General features: G+C 47.4%; 1 protein-coding gene across 2 annotated transcripts in view; it reads left to right on the forward strand.

Moving 5' to 3' along the window:
- Window positions 1-14,898, forward strand: part of HEATR5B (HEAT repeat containing 5B) — a 103,581-nt gene that overhangs the window by 71,545 nt on the left and 17,138 nt on the right. Inside the window, exons 23-30 of one of the 2 annotated variants that reach the window (XM_073557592.1) lie at window positions 506-685; window positions 969-1,220; window positions 3,749-3,930; window positions 12,171-12,239; window positions 12,327-12,506; window positions 13,572-13,809; window positions 14,102-14,356; window positions 14,558-14,685. In XM_073557592.1, coding sequence (XP_073413693.1) covers window positions 506-685; window positions 969-1,220; window positions 3,749-3,930; window positions 12,171-12,239; window positions 12,327-12,506; window positions 13,572-13,809; window positions 14,102-14,356; window positions 14,558-14,685 — 1,484 coding nt within the window. The remainder of the gene's footprint in view (window positions 1-505; window positions 686-968; window positions 1,221-3,748; window positions 3,931-12,170; window positions 12,240-12,326; window positions 12,507-13,571; window positions 13,810-14,101; window positions 14,357-14,557; window positions 14,686-14,898) is intronic. The other variant, XM_073557594.1, reaches the window with a different exon arrangement.

Genomic DNA, 14,898 nt, shown 5'->3' on the forward strand with positions numbered 1-14,898 from the left:
TCAAAGTGGCTTCAAATGTGATGTGGTCCTAAAAATAAAATGGTGTTGTAAAAATGAGAAATCGCTGGTCAACTTTTAACCCTTATAACTTCCTAACAAAAAAAAATTTTGGTTCCAAAATTGTGCTGATGTAAAGTAAACATGTGGGAAATGTTACTTATCAAGTTTTTTGTGTGCCGTATCTCTGTGATTTAAGGGCATAAAAATTCAAAGTTGGAAAATTGCGAAATTTTCAAAATTTTTGCCAAATTTCCATTTTTTTCACAAATAAACGCAAGTTATTTGAATGAAATTTTACCACTAACATGAAGTACAATATGTCACGAGAAAACAATGTCAGAATCACCGGGATCAATGGAAGCGTTCCAGAGTTATGACCTCATAAAGGTACAGTAGTCAGAATTGTAAAAATTGGCCCGGTCATGAACGTGCAAACCACCCTTGGGGGTGAAGGGGTTAACATGTACTTTGTTTGTGGGACAACCCCTCCGCTATTTCCCTGCAGATATCAACATTACAGACACCGGTTTGGAAGGAGTGTTGTTTGGAATGCTGGATCGGGAAACTGACCGCAAACTGTGCTCGGACATACACGACACATTGGGTCACATGCTGTCTTCCTTGGCAGTGGACAAATTGTCTCATTGGTTGCTTCTGTGCAAAGATGTACTTGCAGCCACCAGCGGTATGTATCTATACTTGTTTTATGAATTGATTCTGGATTTCAGATGATTGCCATGATTCAGTGATGAAGACTCCTTATTGCTCATAGATAATACTAAAATGCTCAGAATTATGAGAACTGTGTAGTATTTCAATGCTTTATTTCTTCTTTCATTTACAAAACCTTTAATACATCTTGAGGTTGTTTTATACTTTTTTTCTTTTTATTGTTGTATTTTTTTTTCTACTTAAAACTAAGCTTTTTTTCCCATCTGTTTTAACATTGTTGCTCTTTCTTGTCCTAGACGTAGGCACTACCAGCTTGGTTGCTGGAGTAAGGGACGAAGATACTGAAAAAAAGGATGAAATGGATGATGACACCATGTTTACCACACTGGGAGATGATGACAAATCCAAACCATTTGTAGCCCCTCGTTGGGCCACACGTGTATTTGCAGCAGATTGTCTTTGCCGGATTATCATGCTTTGTGAAAATGCTAATAACCCACACTTCGATTTAGCTGCTGCTCGCATCTTAAAAATGAAAAATCCCAAAAGTAAGATTCCATTTTATAGCTTTTATTTTCATTTTTAACATCAAATAGGATCTGTCACATAATCTGTATACCTGATGGAATACATCACCGATCCCTGATGAGCATGGTGTATTTACGGTCCCTTGTAAATCAAACCTAGAATGACTCTATAATCCTTCCTGAAAATGTAGGACTTTGAGTCCAGCTACACAGTGCCAGATTGTATGAGTCCATGTGTATTCAGGCTGCAGTCTCTATCTCCACCGGTCTATCTTAATTGACAAGCTTGTTACGCTGTCCTCCCTGCTCCTGCTGCAGAAATCTTGCACCTGCTCAGAAGAAGCTGCAGTCTTCAGGAGGATGTACCCCGTCTTCCAGCAGCACTTTAAGTTTGTAATATATGTATCTAACACAATCTACCGCACGACCAAGTACAGTACAATGTAAGATACTGTATGATAGAATCGCGTTCTTTATCCATCACAGAGAACACTTGATTCATGGATGTTCATGCTGGGACCTAGATTTGCTCTGAATGCGGGAAAGATCAGATCCGTGCTCCGTCTAACTGCAACGGCAGCTCCACCATGTGCAGAATGGCCCATTAGAATCACTATTTGCAGGATGACCAGCATAAATAGAAAAATATCTATGCCAGCCTTACTTGTTTCCCTAGCCCTTACCCAATTACCCTCAATAGGCCAAATATGCTGCTGAAACCCACACCATTGCTAATTTTCTAGTGGTCAGGACGCATTAGAGGGTGGAAATCTAAGGGCCCCGTCACACATAGCGACTCACCAGTGATCCCGACAACGATATCAACATGTCAGGATCGCTGGTGTGTCGCTACATGATCGCTGGTGAGCTGTCAAACAGACAGCTTCACCAGCGATCAGCACCAGCGACGCCGAGCGGGCGCGTCGCTGTGTACGTTAGTTACCAGCGCGCTGATGCAGGGAGCTGGTAACTAAGGTACACATCTGGTTTCTAAGCAGCGCACGTCACTTAGAAACCCGATGTGTACCTTGGTTACCAGCTCCCTGCATCAGCATGCTGGTAACTAAGGTACACAGAGGGTTTCTAAGCACATCACGCTGCTTAGAAACCCTGCGTTTACCTTAGTTACCAGCTGATCGTTGGTCTCCCGCCTGTCACACGCAGTGATGCGTGCTGGCCAGCGGGAGACCAGCGATAAAAAAAAAAAATGTCCAGGGCTTTCCAACAACGATCAGTGATACCGGCAGGGGGGCCGGTCGCTGATAGGTGTCATACACAGTGATCTCGCTGGTGATATCGCTGTTGCGTCACAAAACTTGCTAGCGAGATCGCTATGTGTGACGGGGGCTTAAGACTGAGCAGTGCGGGATTGCAACTCTGTCCCCGTGAGCTTCCCGGGGTTGCTGTCTGGCGCATATTGCTGCGGGGACGGTGGTCACATTAGTGCTGGATCTGGTTCTGCAGGGTGTGAGTGCACTCAGAACAACTCCCTGACATACTTGTGAGTCCTGCCGAGTCTGCACGTGCTTCGGTTGGTCAGGAGCCTGTTATCCGGCCGCAAATGTTCTCTTTTCTTCCCAACGGAGCCACGTTAAGCCGGGAGTGCTTCCCTGGGGCCTAGTGCCATTGCGCAGGTCCTGTAAAATAAGGATTGCTCAAGTGTGAAGGGGCCTATATGGGAGCAGAAGGCTTCTGGAGGCTGCAAGTAAGGAATCCAGGCCATAGTAATATAATGACCCTGAGTAATATGCTGGGGAAGAAGGATAGTGAGTGACACGCGGACTTGCAACATTCAGGAAATTACTTCGATAATTCATCATGATGCGCAAAATATGATGGCCGTGAAGGTACGGAATGTTCCTTGTAAGTCAGGTGGAGGGCGCTTTTCGCCCGGTCCGTAGAGACATTAAAAACCATACGCAAACTGTGGCGGCTTTGGTAGCTAAGGTAGATGACCTGGAGAATAGCCAAAGACGTAATAACATCAGACTGGCTGAGGTAACTGAGAAGGTGGAATGAAGGAACCTGACAGTTTTTTTTTAGAAAAATGGTTAATTGCTCCCTGGTTTGCGGTGGAGGTCTATGAGACCTGGGCTGGCGGACAAACCCCCTCAGCCTGTACTGATCAAAATCCTCTCTCCGCTATAAAAGATAGGGACATTTTAGTAAGGATAGCACGTGAGAAGCAAGATATTAGACTGGGAGGGCAAAAGATTTCTTTTTCCTGGACTTCTCAGTAGAGGTCCAGCTCAAAAGATCTCTTTTTCTGGACATTAGCATTCAACCCAAGGCTTTGTACATTAACTTTGCTGGGCATCATAGCGAAATTGCATGCTTCCTCTGTGTGAAATGTACCACAAAGTTGAGAAACTAAGGCTTTGAAAGAAATTGTATCAGTCTCAAAAAAGGAACTGAATTGAAATCAGTTGAGAGGAAATGGTAAAAGCCACCCAGCAGAAATCTGGAGACCTTGTCTGGTCGTTAAGGTTGAAAATTGCCCATATATGAACCAGTTAATTAAAACCTCTTGTTTTTGGCTTATTTCATAGGTGACTCTTTGGTGTTACATCTTTCTGACCTTATTCGAATGGCTTTTATGGCGGCCACAGATCACAGTAATCAGCTGAGGATGGCTGGTTTGCAAGCCCTGGAGGATATTATTAAGAAGTTTGCTGCCGTTCCGGAGCCGGAGTTTCCGGGACATGTAATCTTGGAACAGTATCAGGCCAATGTAAGGCAGAATTGAAGTGTGTGTTGCTCTGGCTCTCATCTTTAATCATTCTTCATCAAATCTCATTACTGAGAAATAGTAATACAGTGGTGGCTAAGAGTTTTGAGACTAAGACAAATTTAGATTTTTTTTTTTCCCACAGCATTTGTTAAGTTTTTACACTTTGACAAATACATCAAGTTTATAAAAAGACTCAATATTTACTGTCTTGACCCTTAATTTTCAAAACGTCTGCAGTCTTACGCTTTCCCGCTACCATCTTCACTTTTTATTGGTGCGGTTCCAGTCCGTGCTTACATCTTATGACTACAGCTTCTGACTGCCTGGATGTCAGAGGAAAATGGTCACAAGCTCTTAATGTCAGTCTATGAGTGCCTTGTTCTGGCTTTCATAGACTTACATTGAGTTGCGACCTCCTGCACGGTCTCAAACTGCTGGAGACCGACCAGAGCCGCTCTGATAGAAGGTGAGGACCGTGGCTGGTAAGTATAAGTGTAGGGTCCAGGATCTTCTGTCAGAAGCACCACGCCAGTGCAACAATAAAAAAAAAAAGCTGGAGTACTTCTTTAATGCAGAAGTCAAATCAGAATTTTATGTTTCATTCTCTCATTGTGCAAATCAGCCGATAAAACTTACTCTGTCGCCTTATTGGGGGACTCAGAACCGTGGGTGTTATGCTGCTGTCCACTAGGAGGCGACACTATGCATAATCTGAAAAAGATTAACTTTGGCTCCTCCTCTGCAGTATACACCCCTGGACGGCGTCCGCCTTCTCCAGTTTTTGCTTAGTGTCGCAGGAGGCACACCTAAGATTTTTTTTTTACTCCGTCTTTTTCCTGGATTTTTTTCCAAAGGACTACAGATGAAGAAAAGAGGGTCTCCAGCGAGACTCCCGGCATGGCTCCCTCCTCGGTCCCCCATTAGGGGTACCCGGTTGAGGTCGAGGTGGCTATTCCCCGTGTCGCTCCCTCACTAGTCCCTCGGGTACTGGTTCGAGGTCGAGACCCCCCTCCTTCCTCAGTTCCGTCCGGCTCTGGGTCGAGGTCGAGGCGACGATGAAGCCCCCTGACGGTGACAGCAGCACCCTCCCTAATCCCCCTCTGGGGGTATTAGGTTGAGACACCGCAGGTAGGGCCTGTACCAGGCACCAGGGACCCCAGTCCACCTGTGGGCTCCTTTTGGGACCGGGGGAGGTGCAGCGAGGAACGGCACTTATTAGAGACCGGGCTCCCTGCGCCCCGGTCTCTGCAGCAATGGCGCCCCAAGGGACCCTCCACAGGGCCCCAGTCACATACATGGCCCCACCGCCAGCCCTCCTTTCATTCTGGGAGGGTCTGGTTTAAATCCGACCCCCCCCCCCGAAGTCGCCGCCCCATTCCTGCCCCCCGGCCCGCCCCCCGGATGACGAAAATGACACTGTAGTGTCATAGAAGGGGCGGATCGAGGCAGGAAGGGCGCGCTTTTCCATAACCCAGCGCGCCCTTTTCCAGCTCTCCGCCCCCTTCCCTCTCCACCTCAGAATCCGGTGGCCATCTTGCTGCACCTGGAGGAACGCAGCACAGCAGTCTCCGGGGGGCACAGGGCGTGGGACTTATCAGCGCTGGACCTAAGGGGGAGCACCGGTGGGGTAAGATCACAGCTGGGTCCTTAGTACTCAGCTGTGAATTCCTATACCCTATAGCACTCTCCTACTCCTTTCCTATGTGTAGATACCCCTGTAGGGCCTCCACTAATCAGCCTAGGTACTATGTCAGGCTCAAGGAAAAGAACCAGGCAAGACTGCTTTTATGCAGTCTGCACAGCCTGCAAGGCCACTCTCCCCAGCGGCAGCACGTACCTCGCACTGCCGGGATTGTACCCAAAAAACAGAATCAGAACCCCAAAAAGTCCCTACCAACGCTTCTGCGACCGCTACTGCGTCGGAATGGGCGACTCAGATGTCGCAGTCTATGACACAGTCTATAGATAACCTGACCTCCACATTACTGCAGGCTCTGCAGGGTCATGTCTCGGCTATGAACGTTACCCAGCAAAGGGACGTCCGGTCTCATGGTCAGGGCGCTTCCGACAGTTAGAGGCGTAAACGGACCCACAGGTCGCGTTCATCTGCGTCCTCACATAGCAATAGGTCTTCCCCCTCCAGGGAAAGACACAGTGGCCTCAGGTCACCGAGGCCGTCCTCTGATAGAGAAGGACAATGCGGATCTCCACAATGATCCCAGACCACGGGAAACCTCCGCTCTAGTTCGCCCGCTAGGGAGCTCCTTAGCGATGCGCAGGACTCAGAGGGCATATGTGACTCCAATTCAGATAACGAAACAGAGAACGCTTTGCTCCCTAGTCCCCCTAGCAATACTGCGATAGTTGAGGATATCGTCTCTTCCATCCTTCGGGTGCTGGACATTTCAGATCCAACCCCAGAAGCACCAGAACACAAGATTTCCTTTGAAAGTGTTCAGAAACCATCGAAGGTCTTCCCTAATCACACGGAATTTCAAAAAATCCTTTCTAAGCATTTTTTCACAGCCTGAGAAAAAATTCGCCAATCGCAAGTATTTGGAAGCGAAATACCCCTTTCCACAGAAAGACACCAAGGATTGGACAGATCCGCCTGAAGTGGACCCTCCAGTCTCTAGACTAGCAGCACAAACGCTTCTCTCGCTGCCGGGCAGTTCAACCCTCAAGGACACAGCAGACAGACAAGTAGAACGCATGGCTCGTTCAATCTTTGAAACGGCAGGTGCCTCTTTGGCTCCCGCATTTGCTTCAGTTTGGGCAGCCAAGGCCATCACGGCTTGGGCTGATCTATTGTAAAAGGGCCTTCAAGCTTCAAATCCTCAGCTGGCGGACCAGGCGGTGCAAATTGCAGTGGTGGCAGATTACATGGTCCATGCAGCGTTGGACTCTGCAAGTGGGATAGCGGGAATAGCATCAAACGCCATCACAATCCGGCGTATTCTCTGGCTAAGAGAATGGAAAGCGGATGCGGCCTCAAAGTCCCTAACAAATCTCCCGTACTTCAGTGGCCGTCTTTTCGGTGAAAAGCTGGATACAATGATATCCAATGCTACTGGGGGCAAAAGTACTTCCCTCCCTCAACGAAGACCAAAACGCACGTTTAAAAGGCGTAATCAATCTCGTTTCCGATCCTTTCGGAATTCTTCAGGCTGGTCCGTCTCACGCCCAGCACAAAACCGTAATCGTTCCCCCCGCAGGGACAACACACGTGCGGCACAGAGGCCGGACAGGAACTGGCAATCAAAGGCAAGCCAGGCAAAACCTAAAGGAGGAAAACCTCAGGCTTTTCCCTCATCCTGACTCATGCCCTCTGGAAGACACCCCACTTGAAGGCGTACGACTGCTACTCTTTCAGCAGGTCTGGCTGCCTATTACAGAAGACAAGTGGGTCAAGGAAATAGTGTCTTCAGGATACAAAATCGAGTTTACTACCAGCCCACCGCACAGGTTTTTTCCCTCTGTCCCTCCAAAATCCCCGCTCAAAGCTCAGGCCTTCCGTCAAGCGGTTTCTTCCCTCCTGCAAGCAGGAGTCATAGTGCCAGTCCCAGCAGAAGAGCGCTTCCGAGGGTTCTACTCCAACCTGTTCGTGGTGCCCAAGAAGGGAGGCAGCGTCCGACCCATACTAGACCTCAAGCAACTCAACAAGTACGTTCGAGTTCGTCACTTCCGCATGGAATCCCTCCGGTCAATCGTTGAGTCTATGGAAAAAGGAGAATATCTTGCCTCCATAGACATACAGGACGCATACCTGCATATACCGATTGCTCCCGCCCATCAGAAGTTTCTCAGATTCGCAATCAACCAAGACTATTACCAGTTTGTGGCCCTCCCGTTCGGTCTCGCCACGGCTCCCAGAACATTTACAAAGGTCATGGCAGCTACCATGGACGTTCTGCACGCCAAAGGCATAGTAGTCGTTCCATATCTGGACGACCTTCTCATCAAGGCCCCCACCCTCAAGGACTGCGAGGTCAACGTCTCGATCACGATCGACACTCTGAGGCGCCTGGGATGGTTAGTCAATTTACAGAAGTCCTCGACTACCCCGAGTCAGTCTCTGACCTTCCTGGGGATGCTATTCGACACCTCCAAGGGTCTGGTGATCCTCCCCAGGGACAAGGCACTGGCTCTCCGTCTGGGAGTTCACACACTCCTCCGCAAGTCCCCCAGATCTCTCCGGTATGCCATGAGAGTACTTGGCAGGATGGCAGCAGCAATGGAGGCGGTACCATTTGCCCAGTTTCACCTCAGACCCCTTCAACTGGCCATCCTCAAGTCCTGGGACAGGAATCCGTTCTCCCTTGACAGGGAGTTTTCGGTTATCAGCAAACACCAGGAGGTCCCTGCACTGGTGGCTCAAGCCAACCTCGCTTGCAAGGGGAAAATCCTTTTTCTCCGATCAATGGAAGGTTTTGACCACCGACGCAAGCCTTATGGGTTGTGGCGCGGTGCACCTACATCACAGAGCGCAAGGCAGGTGGTCACCAAGGGAATCGACCATGCCCATCAACATCCTGGAAATTCGGGCCATCTTCCTGGCGTTGAAAGCCTTCCATCACTTGCTGGCAGACTCTCATATCAGAGTACAGTCGGACAATGCCACGGCAGTGGCATACGTGAACCATCAAGGCGGCACCCGCAGCATCCAGGCGATGACCGAAGTAACACGTATCCTACAATGGGCGGAGGCTGCAAGGTCGGTGCTCTCCGCGGTCCACATTCCGGGTGTGGACAACTGGGAAGCAGACTATCTCAGCCGACAAGGAATGGACTCGGGGGAATTGTCTCTCCATCCAGAAGTCTTCGGTCAGATCTGTCATCGTTGGGGGACACCGGACATGGATCTGATGGCATCCCATCTCAATGCCAAGGTTCCCAACTTCATGGCCAGGACGCGCGATCCGCGGTCGCTCGGAGCAGATGCCCTGGTTCAGGACTGGACCCAGTTCCAGCTTCTGTACATTTTTCCACCCCTCCCCCTGATCTCCAGAGTCCTGAGGAAGATCAAACAAGAGGGTGTTCCCACCATTCTGATCGCTCCAGACTGGCCCAGGCGTACATGGTACGCCGACGTCATGCAACTCACAGCAGACGCTCCCTGGCGTCTGCCCACACGTCCCGACCTCCTGTCACAAGGCCCGTTCTTCCACCAGAACTCAGGGGCTCTCAATTTGATGGCGTGGCCATTGAGACCTGGGTTTTGACCCAAGCTGGTTTTTCACCGGACGTTGTTAAAACCATGATCAGGGCTCGAAAGCCAACTTCAGCCAGGATTTACTATCGTACCTGGAAGGTTTTCTTCACATGGTGAGAATATCGTGGGCAGATCCCACTTCCCTATTCTCTTCCAAAGGTCCTCGGTTTCCTCCAGTCAGGCCTGGACGCCGGGCTATCCCTGGGCTCGCTGAAGAGCCAGGTTTCAGTGCTCTTTCAGAGGCGTATTGCTAACAAGCCGCAAGTGAAGACTTTTCTCCAAGGGGTTTCCCGATTGGTTCCCCCCTACAAACGTCCGTTGGAGACGTGGGACCTCAACCTGGTCTTGACAGCACTACAGTCACCTCCTTTTGAACCCCTTAGGGTGATCTCACTCCGCTTTCTATCACAGAAAGTGGTTTTCCTGGTGGCAATCACCTCGCTACGCAGGGTGTCTGAACTTTCAGCTCTTTCATGCAGACAACCCTTCCTGGTTTTTCATCATGACAAGGTGGTTCTCCGTACAGTACCATCCTTCCTTCCGAAGGTCGTGTCCAGCTTCCACCTCAATGAGGAAATATCACTACCGTCTCTTTGCCCGGCTCCCGTTCATAGGGTAGAGAAGGCTCTGCATACGCTTGACCTTGTCAGGGCATTGCGTATTTACGTGTCTTGGACTGGATCAAGTCCACCATTCAAGAGGCTTACCGCCTCAACAATTCTCCCCTTCCGGCCGGTATCACGGCACACTCTACGCAGGCAGTAAGGGCCTCTTGGGCCATTTGGCATCAAGCCTCAGCACATCAAGTGTGTAAGGCAGCCACTTGGACTAGCCTGCACACATTTACAAAACACTACAGAGTGCATACCAAGTCCTCAGTGGATGCGAGCCTGGGTAGACGGGTCCTGCAGGCGGCAATACCCCAAGTCTAGGGGACTGTCAGCACAATATTCGTCCACTGCTTCCCACCCAGGGACTGCTTTGGGACGTCCCACGGTTCTGTGTCCCCCAATAAGGCGACAGAGTAAAAGAGATATTTGTGTACTCACCGTAAAATCTTTCTCTTAGCCTTTAATTGGGGGACACAGCTCCCACCCTGTTGCCCTTGCGGGCCGTTGTTACGGTTGGGTTCTCATATTGTTGTTTGAGCCTGTTTATAGCAGCCTTTTTTTACAGGCATGGTTATGTTTCTGGTATATTCCTCCTAATGCTTTTGCACAAAACTGGAGAAGGCTGACGCCGTCCAGGGGTGTATACTGCAGAGGAGGAGCCAAAGTTAATCTTTTTCAGATTATGCATAGTGTCGCCTCCTAGTGGACAGCAGCATAACACCCACGGTTCTGTGTCCCCCAATTAAAGGCTAAGAGAAAGAGATTTTACGGTGAGTATACAAAAATCTCCTTTTTGTGAAGCTTCAACTCCATATGTTTTGTTTTTAGTGTATAAATAGTTTTTAGTGAAATATGTAGCAGATGGGGAAACAAATCAAAGAAAAAAACATTGCTTTACAGCTTTTAAGTCTCCATACATCCTGGACCAATAATAACTTTTCTTTTAAATAAAGCTATTGTTTAAAGTGCGCCTGTTAGCGCTCAGACATACCTCTTCTAGGTAAAATTAGCATTCCCTTATGATATAACAATGCCAGAGCACCTTTTCTTTGAACTCTGCACTGTGCTGTTCCTCTGTTATTCCTCTTGGCAATTAATAATAAATTAATAATGAAGTAAGATAACTGGATTTTAGCATTCCTCTTATCAATAGGGTGTACAGACTGACAGGTTCTCTATAAAGGGTTATTCCCAAGAGAGTAAGTTATCCCTTATTGGTAAATTATGGAAGGAATAAACTGGGAAACAAAAAGCGCAATAGGGTCTTATTCGATGACAATGGGGTGTAAAGAAAAATGTAGATACATTCCCCTTGCTAGGTTGCTGAATGGCAACACATAACGGGCATATAAAACCGCTTCTGCAGAATTACTGGTCAAGAGGACAACCGTACATACAGAGAGGAAGATGGAGGTATCACTCATGCGCTGCTGATATCGAAACCAGGTTTTGTCCTGATGAAGAGGTCCTGCGTGACCTCGAAACGCGTTGACTTTAAATGTTTTAATTTCACCAATATTTCGATATCAGCAGCGCATGAGTGATAACTCTGTCATCCTCTCTGTATCCCTTAAAGGGAATCTGTCATCCCATTTCTGGACTATCAGCTGCCGGCACCGCCATCAGGGGCTTATCTACAGCATTCTGTAATGCTGTAGATAAGCCCCCGATGTAACCTGAAAGAGAAGAAAAACGAGTTATATTATACTCACCCAGGGGCGGTCGCGGTCCGGTCCGGCGCCTCCCATCTTGTAGTGGTGACGTCCTCTTCTTTGCTTCCCGTCGCGGCTCCGGCGCAGGCGTACTTTACCTGCCCTGTTGAGGGCAGAGTAAAACTTCAGTGCACAGGTGCCGGACCTCTCTGATCTGGCGCCTGCGCACTGCAGTACTCTGCTCTGCCCTCAACAGGGCAGAGCAGTGCGCCTGCGCCAGAGCCGCAACGGGAAGCAAAGAAGAGGACGTCACCGCTACAAGATGGGAGGCGCCGGACCGTCGACATCCTCCGGACCGCCCATGAGTGAGTATAATATAACTCGTTTTTTTATATTTCAGGTTACATCAGGGGCTTATCTACAGCATTACAGAATGCTGTAGATAAACCCCTGATGACGATGCCGGCTGTCGAAAAATGGGGTGACAGACTCCCTTTAATGGTGGCTATGGAAGCTCTGCAGAACTCTGACTTGAGTGGAAGGGATGTGGGCATGCCTTCACTCCATTTATTGTTTTGTGTGACCTCCACTCCATTTATTGTCTCTTGTGACCTCTACTCGTATTGTCTATGACTTCCTGAAAGTTGGTTAGTAATATCTGGCTGCATATGATCGGCCTACAGTCAGAAAGAGGCACAGCATATGAAATAGTAGCGGTAAAGGTGCGATCTTTAACATAGTGATTGTTTTATCCTATATCCTCAGGTGGGAGCTGCTTTACGACCAGCATTTTCACAAGACACTCCCTCAGACATCGTAGCAAAAGCCTGCCAGGTATGGATCTGCACTCTGCTTGCGCATGTATATGGAGGGCTAGATCTTTTGGGAATTACTGCAGCAGCATTTGTGCTCTTTTTTCAGGTATGCAGTGCCTGGATAGGGAGCAAAGTAGTCAGTGACCTGAATGATCTTCGTAGAGTGCACAACCTTTTGGTTTCTTCATTGGATAAAGCACAGGCTGGGAAAGGCTCGTCCAGCCAGCTGTACCGAGAGAGCGCCATAACTATGGAGAAACTTGCTGTATTAAAAGCTTGGGCAGAGGTCGGTTTATGACACAAGGTGTTTTTTTTTTTTTTTTCGTTTTTCGGGACACAGTGATTTTTTTTTTTAAATTTATTTAAAATGAAAGAGAACTTAACGTCTGATACATGCTGCCAATCCATGGGCAGCAGATATCAGACACTGGTTGTACAATCTCAGCCAGGTATGTTTAACTCATATTTTTAATAGACACCCGCTGCCAGGGCAGTGGGCAGGGGAAGTCCGGGGTCCCCGGCGGCTATTAGAAATTTGTCTTTTCTAAAACACATATCAATTATTTTGAAGATCTTAATTAGGGGAAAAATAAATAGTTTTGCTAATAAGTGTATGCTCTGTTTTAACGAAGTTTCTTCAGCGAATATTTGTGTCCCAAAGTGAATCCTCTGAGTCTCCCATGTGTATTCGCACAATCCACATACATGGCAATTCATTGAAAACTGAGCTGTAGTTCTCCACAATGGCCATAAAACCGTGTATGGAGCTGTGCTGTTCCACTCCGCACACTTCTTACATCTGACTACCTACGTGACTAATACCAGCAGATCAATAGGGGTGCTGGATGTTGGACCCCTACCGAACTGGCATTGGTGACCTTGCCTTTGATAGATCATCAGTATCAAAGTAGTGGACAACCCCTTTAAAAATAATATTTTTATGTCCCCATTGTGATAAATATTTTTAAAAAGGATTAAACTGTTTTAAAATATTATAGAAATAATACTAACACTCACTGATCCACCACGTGTCCTGTTCTCTTACCCACTCCCCACCGGTCTCCACCTCCTCGTCCTTGGCTGTTTGGCCATTTCTGTTGTGTTGAGACCAGCAGGGAACCGGCAAACGTCATCACAGGAACCACTAGGGATTGCTGAAGACCAGTATCAAATCTTCATTATTATTTTGTTCTAAGTAGTCTGAGTCTGTGAAACAATAATGTGTAATCACTGGACAAACCCCTTTAATACTTGGTTATACATATAACCGAAACTTAGGATATTAATGTCATGTCAATTTTTCAACTGTGTGAGCAGCGTAATGAAAATTCCTTTCAACTCTGAATCCTAGGTCTATGTTGTAGCCATGACTATTAAAAATGAAGGTGACAGTAAGCCTAGCAAAGCCATGAAGACAAATGATGATGAAGATGATGATTACGGTACAGCAGATGAGCTTCCTCCAGATAGCCTGATCTCATTGGTTGAATCCGCTCTGCCTACTCTTAGTCGGTTGTGGCTGGCGGTGTTGAAAGACTACGCACTGCTCACGCTGCCCCCAGAGTTTGCTAGCCAGCTTCCTCCTGATGGTGAGTATAATGCACACATTGTAATTTAGTGTAAAGGTGGAGAAGACGTAGACCTTTCTATTAATTGGGTACATGAAGAATCCCACTGCAGTAAGGGTATGTACAAATTTGCAACATGTCAATTTATTTCACTTGCTGCGCATTTCTGGTGCATTTTACACTGTGCACACAAACTCATGGATAACTCTTTTATGTATGTTTTTTTATCTTTTGCCTTGTTCTTTACCTTGCACTGTTGAGGATACTGCATTATACTGCTTCTAGAACTGAATTTCTTTATGTTAATATGCAGGAGGAGCATTTTACACCCCTGAAACCATCGACACCGCAAGGCTCCATTACCGTAACTCCTGGGCACCCATACTCCATGCTGTGACCCTCTGGCTCAACTCCACCGGCTTTAACCATTCACAGATTGCAGACGATACAATCATGACGGGCTCTCAGAAATGTAACCCTACCCTAGCGCTAAACCAGCCACCGGGTACACCGCCCAGCCCTAAGTCACTTAAGGAGCTTAACAAAGATAGAATGCATCTGATATTGGGTGGGTGAAAACAAAGACCTGGAATTTAAGTTCTGGATCGTGTTTATTGTTGCAATTTTTGTAATTGCTGCAAAACTACAATTTTTTTCATAAAATAAACCAGGGAAAATCATTGTAAAAAAAAAAACAAGTAGCAATAAATAATGGCTCAGTGGAAAAAATATTTAAATACGATTATTAATGTGCTATGTATCTCATCAGGTATCAGCATTCAGTTTTTTTGTGCACCTCGACCTGAGGAACCTGTTGAACATGTCACGGCTAGTCTTCAGGCTCTGCATATTCTTTTGGAGTCTTCTTTTGCCAGAAGTCACATAGCAGAAGATCAGGTACATTTCAATAATTTCCAAATCAATGTGCTTTCTCCAATAATCTGTGTCCAACATGTCAGAAGCTGATTGTAAGGCCTATTTTACACTTTTGGCATTCAGGGACTGAGTAACACCGATGTCCAGACAGACCGAGGGCCGTAAGGAGAACCTGTCAGCACGATTTTGCATGTTAAAGTAAAAGCATGGTCATAATGGCACTGTTGTACAAAT

This window comes from Dendrobates tinctorius, unplaced genomic scaffold, assembly GCF_039654945.1.
Source record: "Dendrobates tinctorius isolate UK_male_01 unplaced genomic scaffold, ASM3965494v1 ptg000250l, whole genome shotgun sequence".
NCBI classification, from domain to species: Eukaryota; Metazoa; Chordata; class Amphibia; order Anura; family Dendrobatidae; genus Dendrobates; species Dendrobates tinctorius.